Raw genomic sequence first — 17,771 nt, forward strand, 5'->3', positions numbered from 1 at the left:
TGTGTTTATATCTGAGTTCCATCTGACGTAACATTATTTAAACCAAAAAGCTGGTATTTTTCAGATGACCACACCATGTAAGATGTATGGTAGTGAACTGGCAGAATATTTGCTTCCTTCTCTACACATGAAGGGTCACTCTTCATCAAGACCACCACTCATATTTTTAAGTTATTAATCATTAAGAATCAGACCAATGAAGAACTAAGTCCTGTATGATCAGAGAAATCTGGTCAATGATTACATCTTAAAGCCCCTTAAATGGTTATTAGGGTCCAAACCCACCTCTGACTGTACTAATGGTTGCAGGAATTTGTAGATTAATAGTTTCATAGGATTCAAATAGGTACTAAATTAGCCTACCATTAATTTTAAAAACACTTTGCAATGTTATTAAGTCACCATGCAGCTTGAAACCCTACAGTAAATGGAGGTTATTTGGAGAAGTTTTATGCAACTCTTCAGCCAGTTATTATGGGTCAGGAGCCATTATATAATGTTCTACATTATTAATAGGGGGAAAATACTAATTGTCAAACAGGTGCAGTGGACCCTATTAATCAGAGACTTTTGCAGCACGCTGATTTGAAACTTCTAATTTAGCTATCATTTCCTGATGGGAACACTGGATATCTGCTTTCTTTTTCTTTTTCTTTTTCTTTTTTTTTTTTTTTTTTTTCCCCTTGGATATACACTAACTTCAGTAATATAAACTCTTATGTAAAAGATTCTTGTGAATCATCCTCTATAAAACTGTATCCCAAATAATGCAAACTTAGTAGAAGTCTTTGAGTTATCCGTGCAAAATTGGTACTTAAACAGGAAAAAGATTTGTATAATCTTCTGCTAACTTTGGAAAGCTGTATGTCAGTCCCATGCTTGCAAACAGAGTGGTATAATCTTGGGATGAACTGTATTCCTTCCTGTGGATAATCCAAAGGTTTTAAAAATATTTTTAATTGCTTTCTTTAACTGCATAAGGGTCATGGGTGTAATGATTTATAAATGTTGGGAATCTTTGTTTAAAGCAGTAGTCTTTTTCCTCAGAGCAGAATTTGAAAGCAGTCTGATGCCTTTAGTTAGAGAAAGATGGTCTCAATGACCTGTGTTCCCCAAATGTTTTGTGATTGTGTGTCTGCAGGGACTGAAATCATGCTTACTCTATGTCATCAGATTTGCATCCTGGCTGTCTTTGTGGAATGCTTAAAATCTTTTGCATGAGACCTTCCTGGAACATGCTGTCTGTTGTGTTTTCTGGCTTTCTCTTTTCTTACTTTCTACCTAAGCTGTTGCATTTGCTACAGCAGGTTCTCCCTCTACAGCTCATTCATACATTTGCTGTCCACAGAATTACCTCTGTGCTTTTAGCTCATCACTTTTTGTTTCTCATCCTTTTCTTTTTCCTTTGATCAATGTGTCATCTGCTTCCTTTTTGCAAACCATGATTCTAGTTTTTATCCTATCTATCTGATTCTTCTTTATTTCCCCTTTTTCCTAGCAAAGTGAGCATTTTTTATTACTTTTTTCTTTCAACCTTCCTCAACCATGCTGAGCAAAATCCTCTCTGTATCTTCATCCCACTTGTCCTGTTCTAAACACTCAGAAAATCCAAGACCTGATGCTTTTGGGAATATTCCAAATAAAGCAAAACTCCAAATGGAATTGTCTGACTGCTGCCAGCTGCTGATAACCAATGACTCCCATGGAAAATGAAGTAGCTGGTAACTTAACCCTTCAATCCTTAGGCATCCTGCCTTCAGAAATTGCAAATGGATTGAGCAGGAGCTCAACCAGCACCATGGTGGTTATGCTTCTGGAGGAGGAGGTGTTAAAGAGTTTGTGCAGTGTTAAAGAGGTCAATGTCATGTAGCTGAGTCACCTTTCTTTCTTCCTAGTGTACCGGTGTCAAAACGTGAAGATTATGATCCCAGGACACCACCAGTGAGCAAAGCCTCCAGAACGTCACGGAGCAGCGGTGGGAGCAGTTCGGGGAAGAAGATGGCTGGTATTGGTGCAAATGTGGAAGATAGGCAAGCCCTTCTGATGCAGGCCAAGAGGGAAGGCAGCAAGTCAAGGAAAGGTTAGAGAAAGTATGCTGTATTGCAGGGCCATGATTACACTGATGGCAATTTTGGGTATGTGTTCAAGAGAAGATCAGCAAAATGCACAGTTAGAGGGAGAAGATTGCAAGTTGCTTAAAACAACCCAACAGAAGTTAGCTACATTCAAAGTAAAAGCATACAAAAACTTGTAAATAAAAAGTGATCTTCTTGGTTGGTGTTCCTGATAAAAGAGAAAAGAATAGCCCTTTAATCTCAAAAAACTACTTCAACAATTCTTTTTCCTTTCCCAGCAAGCAGAGAATAAGTGCAGTGGGGTTTGTTCTTGAAATGTAATCTTCTTCACATTCTTTTCCTCCCCAAGAAATGGCTCCACCATTGCTACCTGATATTTTGCCACACAGGGATGTCTGTACTGCTAGAATCTATCCTGCTCTTAGCTTAGTACCTCCACTTAAGGAGCAGAGAAAGCTTTCTTTCTCAGGAAGAGAGTGTTGGGCACAAAAGCAGCTTGGATGTTTCACTGCTGAGCCTTGAACATAATCCTTGGTTCAATTATGAGCTAGCTTTTTTTTTCTTTCCTTAACTTGTCAGCCAGTTTGCTGTATATGTCAGCATAAAAATAAAGAAAATGGCAAAATGAAAAGAAATGTGGTGCAGTTCTCAAAGGAACAAATAACTTGTGTTATTGGTTAAGACCATACCAACATTAAAAAGCAGTCCCTGTGAAGAAACTTTCAAAAGGGTATCATCAGCCTGGACCCAAACAGTGGCTGAGGTTAATCTCTTCCAAGGCACAGCTACAAAAGTTGGAAGCCTGTAAAAGGCTTGTGTCCAAAAAAAATCAATTTCTAATTTGAAACAAAATCATTTTTGACTAACAGGGGTTCAGGACCCATTACTTTTGCTGTATAGTCTGCTGACATTTCACACTTTCTGTTGTGCACAATGAATCCTAATAGTCATTTTATAACATTGCTACACCAATCAATTTAAGCAAGAGAAAGCCGTTACAATTCTGCAAAGTTTCAGGGGCAATTTTCACTGATGGTTTTCTTTTATGTTTTTTTCAGCTATCATTATTTTTTTTCTTTTCCTCTTCCTTCTCCCCTCTCCTTCTCAATACTGTAGTGATGAAATTGAGATTTTTCACAGTCGGATGATGGGTTTTGTTCCTTGGATAGAGATAGTCCCAAAAAAGTAATTTATTTTCCATAGATTTGGGGGAGAAAAAAATATCCAACGTGGGTTTCCCTGCATTCATTCATTTCATTTTCTAGTACTTAGAAGAAGTTACACACTGCACATTGCACATAGCAACCAAACTGCATCTGCGCTGATTTAGTGAGTATACTGGTCAATATAATACCTGAAGATGGTGGGTGTCTTTAAGCAAGCACTTGTTGGGATTAGTAGCCTTGAGCTGCATGGCAAAATTTAGCTTATAAACATCGGCATTTACTGTGATACCAGATAAAATTCAGAGAAATTATTTCAAGCTGTGGAACTACCTCAGGTCTATTACTGATTTGAATAGCTTGTTTATCACAAGGCAAATTACCTAGCACTAATCACTGAAGTTGAAGTCTTCTGTATTTAGAACCTTTTTAATTGGCTTCCCTCTGTTACATGTTTGAACTCCTTTAACAACCATACACACATACCTGTATGGTGTTTTCTCATCTCCGGGGATCACCAGGGCACAATGTTAAGTTTCTTAATTCCAGGCAGTCCTGGACTTAGCTGTTCCTTGTCCTTGCTTCTACTACATATTACCATCTGTTTCTGAACAAGGATTTCAACTTTAGACTTTATTCTTTTGTTAGCAAGTGGGTAAGTCACATCTACAAGAATAAAATAGGGGATGTCAATACTGTTTTTGTTGTGAATTCATAAAAACGTGCCATTTATCAAAAGGCATCAGAGTTTGGAGCCAGCAAGCCTGGAAGTCTCTCTGGTTGTTGCCTACTCTGTCAGTAGAAAGTAGTCCCTCTTCTGCAGTGCAGTCACTAAGCCCCATCTAAGCCATGCTATGTGACGATACAAAGTCAGCAAGATAACATCCCAAGGCATGAAATTTGGTGTTATCTAGCAGCAAACTTTCACATGTTAATTTGGTCAGAAGATCAAGTGCTAACTGCTGAGAGCTTCCTGACAGTCAGCTGTTGCACTACTGCTACAGAGGTTTATTTTTTCTCATTCCTTGATCTGTCCTGTCAATTTAAATTGTGAATGTTTGAGGCTGGAGAGGATGGCTCCCCAGGTACATCTTACCGTAAAGCCAGGTCTGTTGTAGGTCTTTAGGCTCTACTACAGCACAGCATAATTTTCCAGCACTTCTGGGGGTACTGTGTAACTCATGGTAGTGTCTCTTACACAGCAGCATATGCTTTTGTATCAGATTTTGGTGTTGTCCTTTTTCAATACTTTTGTCTTCTTAGATTTTGTTTTGAGAAGATGAATTGACTAATTGGTGAACCATTTCTGTGCTGGAATGAAGGGTGGCTTTACTGCCCACAGGATTGCTCACTTACTGTGAGAGTGGTGTGCTTGGAAGGTGTAATTCTTGACAAGCCCACTTTTCCTTTCTCACTACAGAAGTTCAGTAAGGAGAAAAAGGAGAAAAACCTGGCCCCATCGCCTTGTGGAGCAAAAGGAGCACTTCTGCTCTCTTTGCAGGCTGGAAGCTTACTGGATCAACCCAGCTTAGGCAGTCAATATTTATTCTTTCACTGAAGGCTTCTTACCTTTCACTTCTGTTTGCTCCTAAATTTTTACTCCTTTGCTTTACTAGGTGTTTGTGTCTTGTAGCCAAACTTCTTTTTAGTTCTACCAGCAAAACTTTAAGCAGACGAAGCAATCCTTGAGTCTTAGATCTTTTCAGCAGTAAATTGTTTTTATTGGTGTCACCAGCAGCTATGTCAATTTGTACTAAAATCTAACAACTTGTCTAGTTCAAAAGCACTGAAGTACAGAAGTGTGTGTTTCTCTTTCCTTCTGCCCTGGAAAATTTTGCTTTTGGGCTGGGAAAATAAGCTAGATTGTATTCTGCAATACTGGACACTTTGCTTCTGTACAACCTCACAGAAAGTCATTCTATTTACCTCCTTCTTAAGATCTTTCTACACTGAAACAAAGGAAGTATATTTTTCCATTTGTATCACTTCAGGGGAATGCAGTATCTGCATGATAATGTATAGCATGAGCAGCTTTCCTTTCTATATGTAAGGGGAAAAGTCAGAGAAAGAAAAAAAATATTTTATCTCATAGAATCTGTACTTTTCCAGGGGCTGATTTTCTTCTACAGTGTTTGTTTTCGGTAGATTTTCTAATGGAGCTTCTTAGGGATTCAGGATCTGGAACAAGTTCCCTTGAGGGAAGACTCTTCCCTGCAATCGAATAGAGCAATTAGTTAATATTAGTGAAGTGCTTTGAAGATGTAAAGTACTATATAAATGTTAAGCATTATGAATATTACTATTATTCAATTCATAAAGATTTCCGTCATGATTATCAACCTAAATTTCCCATTGCTTACTTTCATTCCACTGCTGCTTGAACCAGACTCAACAGCTTCTCTTCATTTGTAGTGTTCACACTTTCAAAAATGTAGGCTGCTATATTTCTCCACTCTTTATGCTTTAGTTTTCTGTTTCTCAAGCAGAAATATTCAGCTATTAGAATTTTCTCAAAAGTCCATTTAGCCTACTTTAAATCATTCTTGCACTAAGTTAAATAGCATTCTTAGTGTTACCATTCAGAAGGCATTGGTAATTGCTTTGTGGGTACCTTGCCTTTATCTAGTTTATTTTTTGCTATTCTTTTCTACTCCAGCTCTCTCTTTGCATTGATATCAGAATTTAGATTATTCACACCACATATGAGGTTTCTTTTTCCAGGTGAATGTGTCTATTCTTTTTCCACATCCCTTAGTTCTCTAGGTCATCTGTAACTTTTCCAGTCTCATACTGTCTTCTAACACCTGGAAATCTAATTAATTTGCTGTCATTTGCATCACCCCAGTTCTCTACGACTTTTCATAAATAATTACCAGTCACTTCATAAATTCATTAACTAATTCTGTTTAGCTATGAAATATATATCCTTCAGACTAAAGATTTTCTATCTTTTTTTCCCCTTGATAATTTCTTTTCATCAGCTTTATGAAACAGTATTTGCCAATATTCATTTTCTTTATTTTTTATACTATATTTTAAAGTTATTAGTAGTTTGACCATTTTAGGATCATTATTGATTTAATCTGCTCCATATATTAATGGACCAGCTTTCTCTTTGGTGTTTCTTTTCCCTCAATAGACTTGTCTGCCTTTTTCAAGATGTAATTTAAAACATTTTTTTGTTTGTATATGCGCTTATTCAAGATTTCTTGCTACCCCTGTTCTAGCTCTGTGCAGTCTAACAGCATCAATATATTATTACTTAGCCCCTTTTCTTGTTTTTCATTTCTGGCCTTGGTAATATTTTCAAATGTAGGTCTATGAACAGTCCCCTTGAGGTTGTATTGGCCACTCTGAGTCCATATATTTTCTTTTTCGGAGAAATACATCTACTTTGTTTTGAATGTAGTATGTTGACAATGTGCCAGCCTTTTCTCATACAGGAATTGAATATATTCTCTCATGGTCGCCAAGCTTTTATTACTTCAGTATTGGTTTCTTAAGATCCAGCTGCCTCATTCCACTGTCAGTTGAAATGGTTTCTAAGTCTCACTTATTCAGTTTTGAAGCCAAAAGTCTAAGCAAGAGGCTTCCAGTCTTTGTATGCATACCCACTCTTACCATGGCTTGGCATGCTCTCAAGTTACCAAGGACACCCAATCAACATATATCCCCACAATATTTCTAAAACTTTCTTCTCTGATAATTAACTGTTCACTAGGGGAGCTTTTTTCCCTACACAGCGTTGAAGCACAGTGCACTGTAGCAGGACAGTAAGAACCTATCTCTTTTTTGGCCTCACTAGAATGTACTTAAAACAGTTGTTTTTACTAGGTTGTAGACATGTATTTGTATACTTCTTAAATCAAAATAATATTTTGAATAATCTCTTTGATGTCTGTAAATTTTGCGCAGAAGTTGGAGCTCCAACCTTGATGCATTGCTTCATATTTCAGCATGAATGGTAGATAAACTTGCTGTTCACAGAGCTGAGAAATATTTAGACATGACAGAATTAAAGAGCTAGATACTGATTTGATTTTGATTTTTGTTTAAACCTGTGGTTTTCCCTATATTTACTTTTCATTTACGTCATGTTGATAAGTCATTACTAGTGACGTATTTTTAAAAAGCAATCCCAGAGGCTTTTACCTACAAAATCAGATTATCCCTAACTTGCTTATTCCACTTGTCACTGATGACCTGCATGTACACTGTCTGGGTAAGCAGTATCTATAAAACTTAGTTCTGAGGTGGATAGATGGAGGCTGGAATATGGGTGAAAGTATGGGTAATCCTCATAGTGTTGTGGTCAGTCCAGCTGGCAGCCAGTTGCTAGTGAAGTCCATCAAAGATTTTTACCAGGACTGATGCTGTTTAATGTTAGCAATTTTAACAGTGGTACAGGATGCACCTTCAGGAAATTTGTAGAAAGCACCAATTAAGGATGGTCCCAAGATGGATCCTTGGAGAGCATCGCTTATGTTCAGCCATCACCTGGACATAGAACCATTGCTTGCAACCCTCTGGCCGTGACCATCCAACCAATTCCTTATCCATCAAATAGTCTACCCTTTGAACCCATATCTCTCCAATTTAGAGAAAAGGATGTGGTGTGGGAGCATGTCAAAAGCCTTGCACAAGTCCAAGTCATTGACATCAGTTGGCCTTCTTTTGTCCACTGAGGCCCTTACTCCATTGCAGAAGGCCACCAGGTTGGTTAGGTATGATCTGCCCTTGGCAAAGCTGTGCTAGCTGTCTCATCTTCTCAACTTTATGTGGTTTAACATGTTTTCCAGCAGGATCTGTTCCATGATCTTAGCAGGCACAGATGTGAGGCTCACCCAGCCTGTAGTTCCCGAGGTCTTGTTTCTCCCTTTCTTAGAATTGAGAGTTGTGTTTCTCATTATGCAGTCACTGAGGACTTTATCTAACAGCTATGACTTTTCAAATATGATGGACAGTGGCAAAGCAACCACATCAACCAGTTCCTTCAGGGCCATGGCATGCATGTCATCTGTTCCCGTAGATTTGTACACATTCAGTCTCATGAGATGGTCTTGGACTTGCTTTGCTCTTTTACTGGGAAGGATTTTGCTCCCTTGGCCCCTGCCTAGAGGTTGTTGAATACAATGCAAATGTCTTTTGCATGTCTGTTGAAGCCAGACACATGAAGTACAGGTAGAGGCTGAGAAAGCTGGATGCGTTCAGCCTCAGAAGAAAATCCAGCACTGATCTTCCCACTTTCTTCAGTCACATTATGAGACACTGTAGACAAGAGGGAATTAGACCTTTCTTGAAGGTGCCCATCAGCAACAAGCAAGAGACAACTGAACCAAGTTGCAACTCGGGAAATTTTGGCCTAGCTATTACAGGAAATGATTTTCACTCTGAGGATGGTGAAGCACTGAAACAAGATGCACAGAGAAGATAACTCACCATCAGTGGCAATACTGAAAACTAGCCATATAGGTGCCTTGAAAACCTGATCTCGATGGTTCTGCTTTGAGTGGAGGTTAGACTACAGGACCTCATCTTTCAACTTGAACAATTTTATAATTTGAGGATTTCCAAGGGAAGAAAGGAATGGACTAGCTGTTCTATTTTATTTAAAGCAACATATTGTTATAGTAATAGTTATATACACACACACAAGAAAAAAAGGTTTCATAAGAGGATATGAGAGCTGTTTCTGTGAAACAAGCTGGATCCTGTGGATTAGCGTATGAAATGGTAACAGTGAAGTCTGTCAAAATTTGGACAGTAAGATGAAGACTATAATGTATGGCTTATTATGCAGACCTGATTTCATTCATCTTGAAATGAATGCTATGCACAGTACTGTCAACAGGTAGCAAATTCTTTGATTGCAATTTCACTGTGTATGAAAGACTTCAAAAAAAAGTAACCACTTTTAGTCCAGTTCTGTGCAGTAACACAGAATCATGAAATAATTGATGAAAGCTAACTAGCCTCTAATGTCTTCACTTTGTTCCACAGGGACAACTTCAGGACCTAGGGGGGATGCAGCCACATCTCCGGCACTGATGGGCAGCAGCAAAGAGCTTGTAACCACAGCCACATCACCAATCCAGCATGACATTTCACGGTAAGCTTCTGGGTAATCTCTGGTTTAAGATTCTGCAAACACAACTATCAAATTCTCCTAGATGCAGGGAAGTGGCTGAATTTCTATGATGTTTCATGTTAGCACAAGATGGATAATATAAACTAAAAACTGAGGTATCCTTTTGACATTTATAGTAAGCCTTAAATTGCTTGTTAGAATAAGAAAAGCAGGAACATGCCAAGTTCTAACATTTTAATTTTACTTAGAACAGAAACTATTTTATGTTTCAAGTACTGACGCATTAGATAAATTTATAAATAATTTGAATGGATGGTGTTAACCCTTGTTAGACTTTAAATCCACTTAAAGATTTTACTCCCCCAGTACTCCCTCCACACAATATTTTATCAAATGGCATTTGTTTTAAAATATTTTATACCAGAGTTGTTTAATGACAAGCAACAAAATCACATTAAGCCAGCAATTCCTGATTATGCTATATATCTGCACTAAATGTGCTGGAAAAGCAGCATTATCACTTCTGCTCTAAAGAAGAAGCAGAAAACAGCATTGCTGTTACTCGTTAGAGTCTAAGAACAACTTGCCTTTTAGGACAGGATTACAATTCTAGGGGTAAATGCCGAGAAGAATAACATACAGTCCTTACTTTTTTTTAACATATTCCACTCTTTATTATAATAAAATCTTTAGTTAAACAATGGTGTAAATGCTGATTATAGTACGAATTCGCTGTATTTTTTATGCTCTTAGATGATTCTGTGTAGTGGGATGACAAGACTGTATGGCCATTCATAAGAAGAGTTAAATGTTTCTTGGACAATGAGAGGGCTTGAGTTAGATTTAATCTTTCTTTGGCCCAGTGGACTAGGAAAATGTATTCTTGATATCATTCCTGTATACTTGGTAGCAGCTGGCAGTTTATTTCTATCTTTTGAGAGAACTTGCAATATATGATAGGTGAATAACCTACCAATATTGACAAATTTGTACTTACTTGCTATGGAAACACTTTTTTTTTTTTTTTCTTCTGAAGGAAAAGATGATAATTTGGGAGGATTTAAGAACTGAGATATACTGGTCTCTGTTTCCCACAAGTAACTGTGTTTAAGCAAACAGAAACTGCAAGATTGCCTTAGCATTTCTCTTAGAAGCAAGACTTACCTTTGCAAGCTGGTAATATTGGATAAAGAGTGTGTAAAAGTACTGCTTGATACCATCTAATAGTGATAAGTTGAGATTCTATTCAAGCACTAAGGAGTAGATATAATTATTCACATCATACAACAACTGTGCGGAAAAAGGAATTTTATTCAAGAGGATTGATGGTCCATTCATTTCCACAGAGGGGAGTAAAATAATTGTTGAAATATGCTGTTAGATCATATCAGATAAAGCAATCAGTAAAAAATCTGATTAGCTGTCATTTTTAAAGGTTTGTTTTGCCAGTTGATGGCAAATTGTGAAAAATCCCATATTAGGGGGGGTTCTCTCCCATTCTCACCAGCTTGCTTTCTCTCTGTTGGTGCTGTTAAATATAATTGACCAGTTTAAGCAGCCATGTTGTGCTTTCCCTTACTCATGGCCTTCTCTAATTGAAAATGGTAAATGGACAAGTATTTTTTTGGAGACCTAAAGCTGATCCTATCCTTCATCAAAAAACCTGCTTGACCAGCAGGTCGGTCTCAATTTATCACTGAATGGTTATAAGCTTAGACTGCAGGTTTAACTAACTAAATTAATCAATATTGAGAATTATTGCTGCTTTTGTGCCACTAAAGTTAGGGTTTGTCAGCATGTTCATTATAATCCGTGATTTGGAAGGATTTAACAGCCTAACCACAACAGTTGGCATGAGATGGAAACTTGCAGCACAAAGCCCAAGCCGAAGAGCAAATTTATTTATTCGGCAGTACATGTAAATCTAATTACTTTTGACTGTTTAAATTTATAGGACTAGATTCAACTCATGTTTGTGCCAGCTTTAACTAGCACAAACCCTGGCGCTCAGCAGTAGCAGCATTGGAAAGTTTGCCAGGGAGAAGGTGTTGGAAAGTGACAGAAGCTCCCTGCCAGAGCAAGGCTTTGGGGTGCTCACTCAGCTTCTGGGTGGGCTTGCTAGATCAGCAGGCATGACAGGTAGAAGATGTGTTGGCTTGATAGCCTTTCTTGGCAGAACTCAATGGCGATTTCAGAGTGTGTTACAGCTACCTTGTGCTTCAGGAACAATCACTGCAGTGCTTTCTCCCTCTCACTGAATCACCTCTGGGTCAAGAAGTAAGTTCCTGAGAAGATAAAAGGTGTGTACTTCCGAATTCTTAGTGCTAGACCAGTGGAAGGGTCAGACTTTCAGAAGAAATGTGCACGAGCTTGCCTCAGTGGTGTCTCTGAAAGAAAATGTAATATTTCTTTATCTGGCATCTTGAGTTAGGCTAATAGTGAATTAGTTTGCCCGTGTTGCTTTAACGCTTGCCTGTGGCTGCTTCTTGTAACACAGCCAAGCATCACGTTTGGGTATCCAGTGTTGTTAAGCCAAGTGTCTACACCTGCACGAGCCCCTTGAAAATATGCTCACAGCACAGCAGGTCTGGAAAGCTTTCTTATTCCATGTGCTTATTTATCTAGATCAAAGCCTGCATATTTGAAAAAATCATAGGCAAAGTTCGGACTCTGAAGAGTGACTTCTGTTCTTTACCCCTAAAGCATTGTTCCTCTAAGTGTTTATTACATAGCTTTTTGGTGGCCAGGGACATGTCTTCTGTAACTGTTGTTTGCCTAGAAGCAAGGCTCTGTTCTTTTGGCTATGAAGGGAGCTGAAATTGAGTAGGTAGTGGCATTTATATGCTTTCATTCAGTAATGAGAATGTTGTTATATAAACTAGATCATACCTCAGGTAACATCAGGTAATGATTGCAGCAAGACAAATACTGTGTTACAAAACAGAAATGAAACTGTTCTAAATCAAAATATTAATTTATGCTTTCTCAGGAAAAAAAAAAAAAGAAGTATTGCAAATTGTGCATTGTGAAAGACCATTTAATTAGATTACAGCCCTGGTGCAATTGTCAGGCTCTCCCCACGCGGAAACAGTTGTAATGTCAAGTTTTGCACAGTATGTCCTGTAACACTGTGGATAATCAAGCACTTAAAAAGACACAGGCAAAGGTTGTTCTGCTCCCCGTGAAACAGATAATTCTCCTGCAGCATTTTTCACTTTGGGCAAGAAGTAAATTTAAGAACAGTTAAGTAAATTAAGGGATTGAGTGATAGTCTGGGATTTCTGCATTAAGCCTGTGCTTTCGTGTTGCAGTTTTAAATCAGAATTTCAGCACTACCTGAATGCATCGTCTTGGTGTGAAGTTTTTTGTAGCCATTCAAATAAGTGATTTAGAAGTTCCTGCAATAGGAATACTGTATTCGAACTGTGTTATTATCTGTAGGCTGTAGTGGCCTGTTGGAGTTCTTATAAACAGATTGTATTGTGTAAATTTGTGTTTAGGGACATTTTAAAAACAAAACTATTTACCCAATTGCCCAGCACATCTCAGATGAATGTGTATTCAGGGGCTTTTAAGCAAATTAATATCTGAAGTAAAATATAATGTGCAGTTATAAGCCTAATAATGCACATTGGAATAGTACTGAGAAGATCTGTTGTGCTGAATATTAGGAAATACAACAATGATGAGATTTAGGCTTTTGTCTTACCTATGCCTCTCAGATCTATGCATGTCAGATGCCCGAGAGTGGTTCTGCTCTTAAGACAATGCAGTGAAGTTTCTCCTCCCATAGTGTCTAAGCAAGCACTGCCAAAGATATAGATTATATTTCCCCTTAGAATGATTCAATATTCAAAAGGAGGACAAGGAGGGCAAAACTTCCATTCCAGATCTAATTAATGAGCATTTAAAGGAATTGAAAGTGTGTTTGGAGTGGGGTGCTGAGCTCAGTGATGTTCATGATATGATACACAAGTTTTGCCCACTCCCCGTGAGAGCCAGCAGCGCAAAAAGTCCAATATAGTTCCATATGCAAGTGATAAAACCAGACGTTGGCAAATTAATCTCTCTTATTCACAGTGTAGGTTGTTAATTGTTCTCTCTGCTGGCTGTCGATATAATGTGAAATTTTCATTCCCTATTCAAGATGGAAAAAGTTGTGGCTGAAAATGTTAACATTTGCATTTTTATTTGTTGATTTATTTAAAGGACAGCCTCTCTTACAGCAATCCATCACTCAGTGACACCCCAAATATGAATAATGTATTGTAGACTTGCGGTTACAATGTGTAATAAGTGCCAGAGACAGTAGAAGAATGTTAACTATGTTGCAAATGTAATATTTATCGACTCATAGTTTATTGCTTTCGAGGTTCAATAATACTGACCACAGGACATTAATATCACTTATCTTGATTTTAGTTGGGCACCTCTGTATGTAGAAATAACCCATCTATCTCATACTTACAAAATAAATGTGAAATTTACAGCGCTTTGTAAGAAGTGCATTATAGGTTTCTTTGCTTAGTGCTCACAATTCTCCTTTTCTGCCTTCTCATTTACTTACATCTAACATTGATCCCACTCCAATTGCCTGACCCAGCTGGTGAGCACCTCAGCACTCTTTCAGAGGCTTTATTTACTGGCTGTATTACAATCTTGTGCATTTCTGGTGTCCGACCATCTCTCTCTTCCTGCTAAAGATCAGTATGAGAAGAGACTGATAGACAGTGCTCTTCTTTCTGAAAAGACCTTGGCTGAAAGACTAAAATGGATGTAATTTCTCTGTGGAAACTACGTGCATACAAAGTCATCTCTTTTAGAGGGGCGTGACTATCAGTAAGAGAACCGCGTAAGATGGCCAACAGTTGCCCTTGTAGACATGGCATATACTTACAGAGAAATGATAATCGATGAATAGAAATGCATTTAGAATAGAAGTGCAGAGCAATTTGGGAAAATTCTGATTGAAATTTCAGGCTTTATTTTTAAAATCAATATTTTCTTGATAGGTTACAGAACAAATTTAAAAAAAAAGCAATAAGATTATTCTACAGTAGCAAGTCAGTTTGTGTCAGTCATTCGTATCTTCAGGCTTTGCTATGGAATTTTACTTCAGATACTGATACAAACAGGATTCTTCTCTTACGACCACTGAAAGCTTTGGACTTTCGGATGTGAAATGCAGATGGGAACCCAGGAATGGGATCGAAACCAAATTTAACAATGGAAGATTTCAAACTTGTGTTGAAATCTCATTTTATCTGTGAAGCTTAGCTCTTGGGAAACTTGGAATTGGGTTCAGCCTTGAAAATGATAAAGCTTGATTATATTTCATGTGGTAGACATGAAGTAAATTTTGAAATGACATTCTGTATTTGCATTTGAGGTTATCAAATTTAAAACACCACGAGATTCTTTTTCTTTACTGTGTGTAAAAGGAGCACCTATTTGTGTCAAAGTAACCCCCCTAATAGCTGCTTTGCAGTCGCTGTTTTCTGTGTCCGTAGCTGACAATGAAAATCGTATTGGGAAGTTTAGACTTGCAGTGCAAAGGGATTAATGTTAATTAGCAACTGTTGGCTGTAATTGTCACCCTCATTAAAATGCAGAATTATGTATTTCTTAGTTATAAATAACCTTTCTAATTGTACTTGATGTATGCCAGTTTAATCAAAAAGTACACTTGCAAACAGGTAGATATTTGCATTAATCTAGCACTGGATCTTTCAGTCTCTTTTGATCGTCTTTTATTCCAAAGTTGAGTAGTTGGGGGAGGTCTATTACAGCTATGTATTCTTTACACATTTTTTTATTCAGCTATGTGGATCTGACAGGATTTTGTATTAAAAGAGGGGGAAATGACTTCTGGGAATGTTCAGCGCAACAGCAAGCATGTCAGTTTTCAAGTAGTTGGCAAAGTTTTCAACATTCAGTGGTATGACAATAAGTTGATTGTAGTTTGAAAGTAATAATAAGCAAAGCTGAATAGAGTACAGATCACATTATGAAGCTAACTGAACCTCTTAGGTCTGCTTCTTACCATCATTTTCATTGTTACCTTAATTAGTTTTTGCATTTCTTTTCCCCCATTGCTTTTGCCAGTTATCATATGCCACATTAAATCTTACACAAAGGTTGGTTTGTTGGATGTGATTCTCATTTGTACTTGTAATCACAACAATGAAAAGTTAGTCTGAAAATACTCAGTATTTGCAGTTTCATTCTGTGTCTTGCTTTGCCCATTTGTTAAAAAAAAAAAAAACAAACAAAAAACATTGTCTTTTGACTGTTGCTTTTTTTCTTCCACTGGAACTCTGAGTGCTCTGTGTTGTAGCTTTTAAACATTTTCAAGGAACTGCTGTCATGGCAGTTTCTGCAGAGCTTGACAAATTAAGACCAATCTTGGTTACTCTCTTATGACTCTGTAAGGAACTGTTCTGCATGATTCCCTTCCTAGCACTGCATTCACTTCTCCTTCAAAAGAGAACTCTGTTTTTTTTGTTGTTGTTTTGTTTTTTTTTTATTTTTTAATATATATATTTTATTTTTTTAATAAAATATATTTTTAAAATATATTTATTTCTTTTTCTTTTCTTTTAAAGGAACTGAATAATAATATATCCAAAATAGTCACATCTATCCATTCTCTCACAGTATGGCTCTGTCATACTTCCACCCCATCGCTTCTGCGCTTATCCCCTTTCTCTCCTTCCTTTGCCTGCCTGGAATATTCAAGCTGTAAACTCCTCAGAGAAGGATCCTGGCACAGTGAATCTCTGTGCTTGGTTGGTCCACATAATAACGATGATTAACTGTGATGCTAGTATAGTTAGGGTAGAATTCATCTTGCTTATCTCGAGACAACTGAGCTAGTTACCCCCAGCTCATTTTATGGCCGATGACTTATTTTAGGATCAGTTAAATCACCTTTTGGTGATGCCTGTCTTCCTGCGGACTGTAAAATAAGCCTGGAGTAACGTACACTGACATCTTATTCCTCTTGTAGCTGAATATGTGGAACTAAAAATAAGTTGTTTGTCATTTATGTGTTGATTATGTATTGGAGGCAAATGCAGGGTTAACCTATGTGCTGCATGGTCTGTGCCTTGGTTATTAATACAATTTTAATACGTGTGTTATAAATCAAAGGGCTTAGGTACTGAGAGCTCTGGGAGAGGGAGTGCAGGTGTACCACATCCTCCTCAGTGGCACATGAGCTTGTGATAACTTACTCAATAAAAATTCTTGCATCTCTGTTGCTTAAGGACATTAACCAACACTTTATACCGTTAGATGTGCCCCATTTCCAGGACTGGCTTTAATGTGCCGTTTTTTTTTTTTTCTTCATCATATTCTAATTCTCTGCCTCACTGAAGACCTCCAGCTCTTGTTTTTTGTACCATGAGCAGTGTAGTATTGTCATCTCATTAGTTGTCCTTTCTCTAGCCCACTTATGAATGCATTAAAGAGGTCAGGCCCTAACAGATTTCTGTGTTGCTCCCTGGGTGACCTCCCTGGCCACTTTCCAGTGGACCAATTTTAATGTTATCTGTTTATTTCTCATTTTTGAAACAATTATCTGCCCATTTTCCTCTTAGCTTACAAAAACTTTTGAGTCTTTGGTGTTAGATTTGCTGAAAATGTTTGGTACTGCAGATAAACTTTATAAGCTCTATTTTTCCTCTCAGGTTGCATAATACTACAAATCTAGTAGATATTTCCAATGGATTACAATTAAATATACTTTTCATCAATAGATCGAGCTTGTATTGTGGAAATTTATTTACTGTAGTTCCTATCAATCTGCTTGTTCCAAACACCAACATTCTTCTGTTTTTAAATTTGTGTATCACTGCGGATCATTTTAAAAATAAAGCTTACATTTGCCAATTCTCACTGCCACACAACTGAGGCAGTTTTAGGCAATTATATCATAGTTAACAGTGGTTCAGCTATTTCATCCCTATGCTCCCTCAGAAGTTTGAATGAATACCAACTGATCCCAGCTGCTTATTACTGTTCATTCTGTTGATTTGTTATGTAATGTATTTATATGACACCTTTACTTGTGATAAATTGCTCACCAAGTCCTCTTTGGCATCATAAACTTCATGGTGAATAGCCTTTTCTGCTGAGGCTCTGTCACTCTTAGGTGGTCCCGAGCAAGTTTACTTCCTATTTTTGTGTATTTATGCTTTTCATGGAATCTTAGAATCATAGAGTCATAGAGAATCCTTAGTTGGAAGGAACCTACAAAGATCACCTCCCAGTGCCTGGTCACCCCCATGCTGTAGCAAGGAGATTGTTAAAGTCAATTTGCAGGTCTTTGCTGCGGCTGACAGCTCCAATTTCTGCTGCAAGGTGTGACTTTTACTCTCTTCCTAGTACACAATTTTGTTTTCAAAAACACATGCTACTGAATATTGGTAATTTTGGTTTTTA

General features: G+C 37.6%; 1 protein-coding gene across 3 annotated transcripts in view; it reads left to right on the plus strand.

Annotated features, from left to right (window-relative positions):
• The window catches only part of KIAA1328 (KIAA1328 ortholog), a 182,112-nt gene that overhangs the window by 140,732 nt on the left and 23,609 nt on the right, over positions 1-17,771 (plus strand). For all 3 annotated transcript variants that reach the window (XM_042862349.1, XM_042862348.1, XM_042862350.1), the window contains 2 exons: positions 1,896-2,080; positions 9,239-9,347. In XM_042862349.1, the coding sequence (XP_042718283.1) occupies positions 1,896-2,080; positions 9,239-9,347 (294 nt within the window). The remainder of the gene's footprint in view (positions 1-1,895; positions 2,081-9,238; positions 9,348-17,771) is intronic.

The sequence above is a fragment of the Lagopus leucura genome, unplaced genomic scaffold (assembly GCF_019238085.1).
Source record: "Lagopus leucura isolate 7727_CA_CO unplaced genomic scaffold, USGS_WTPT01 Super-Scaffold_650, whole genome shotgun sequence".
In the NCBI taxonomy this organism is placed as follows: Eukaryota; Metazoa; Chordata; class Aves; order Galliformes; family Phasianidae; genus Lagopus; species Lagopus leucura.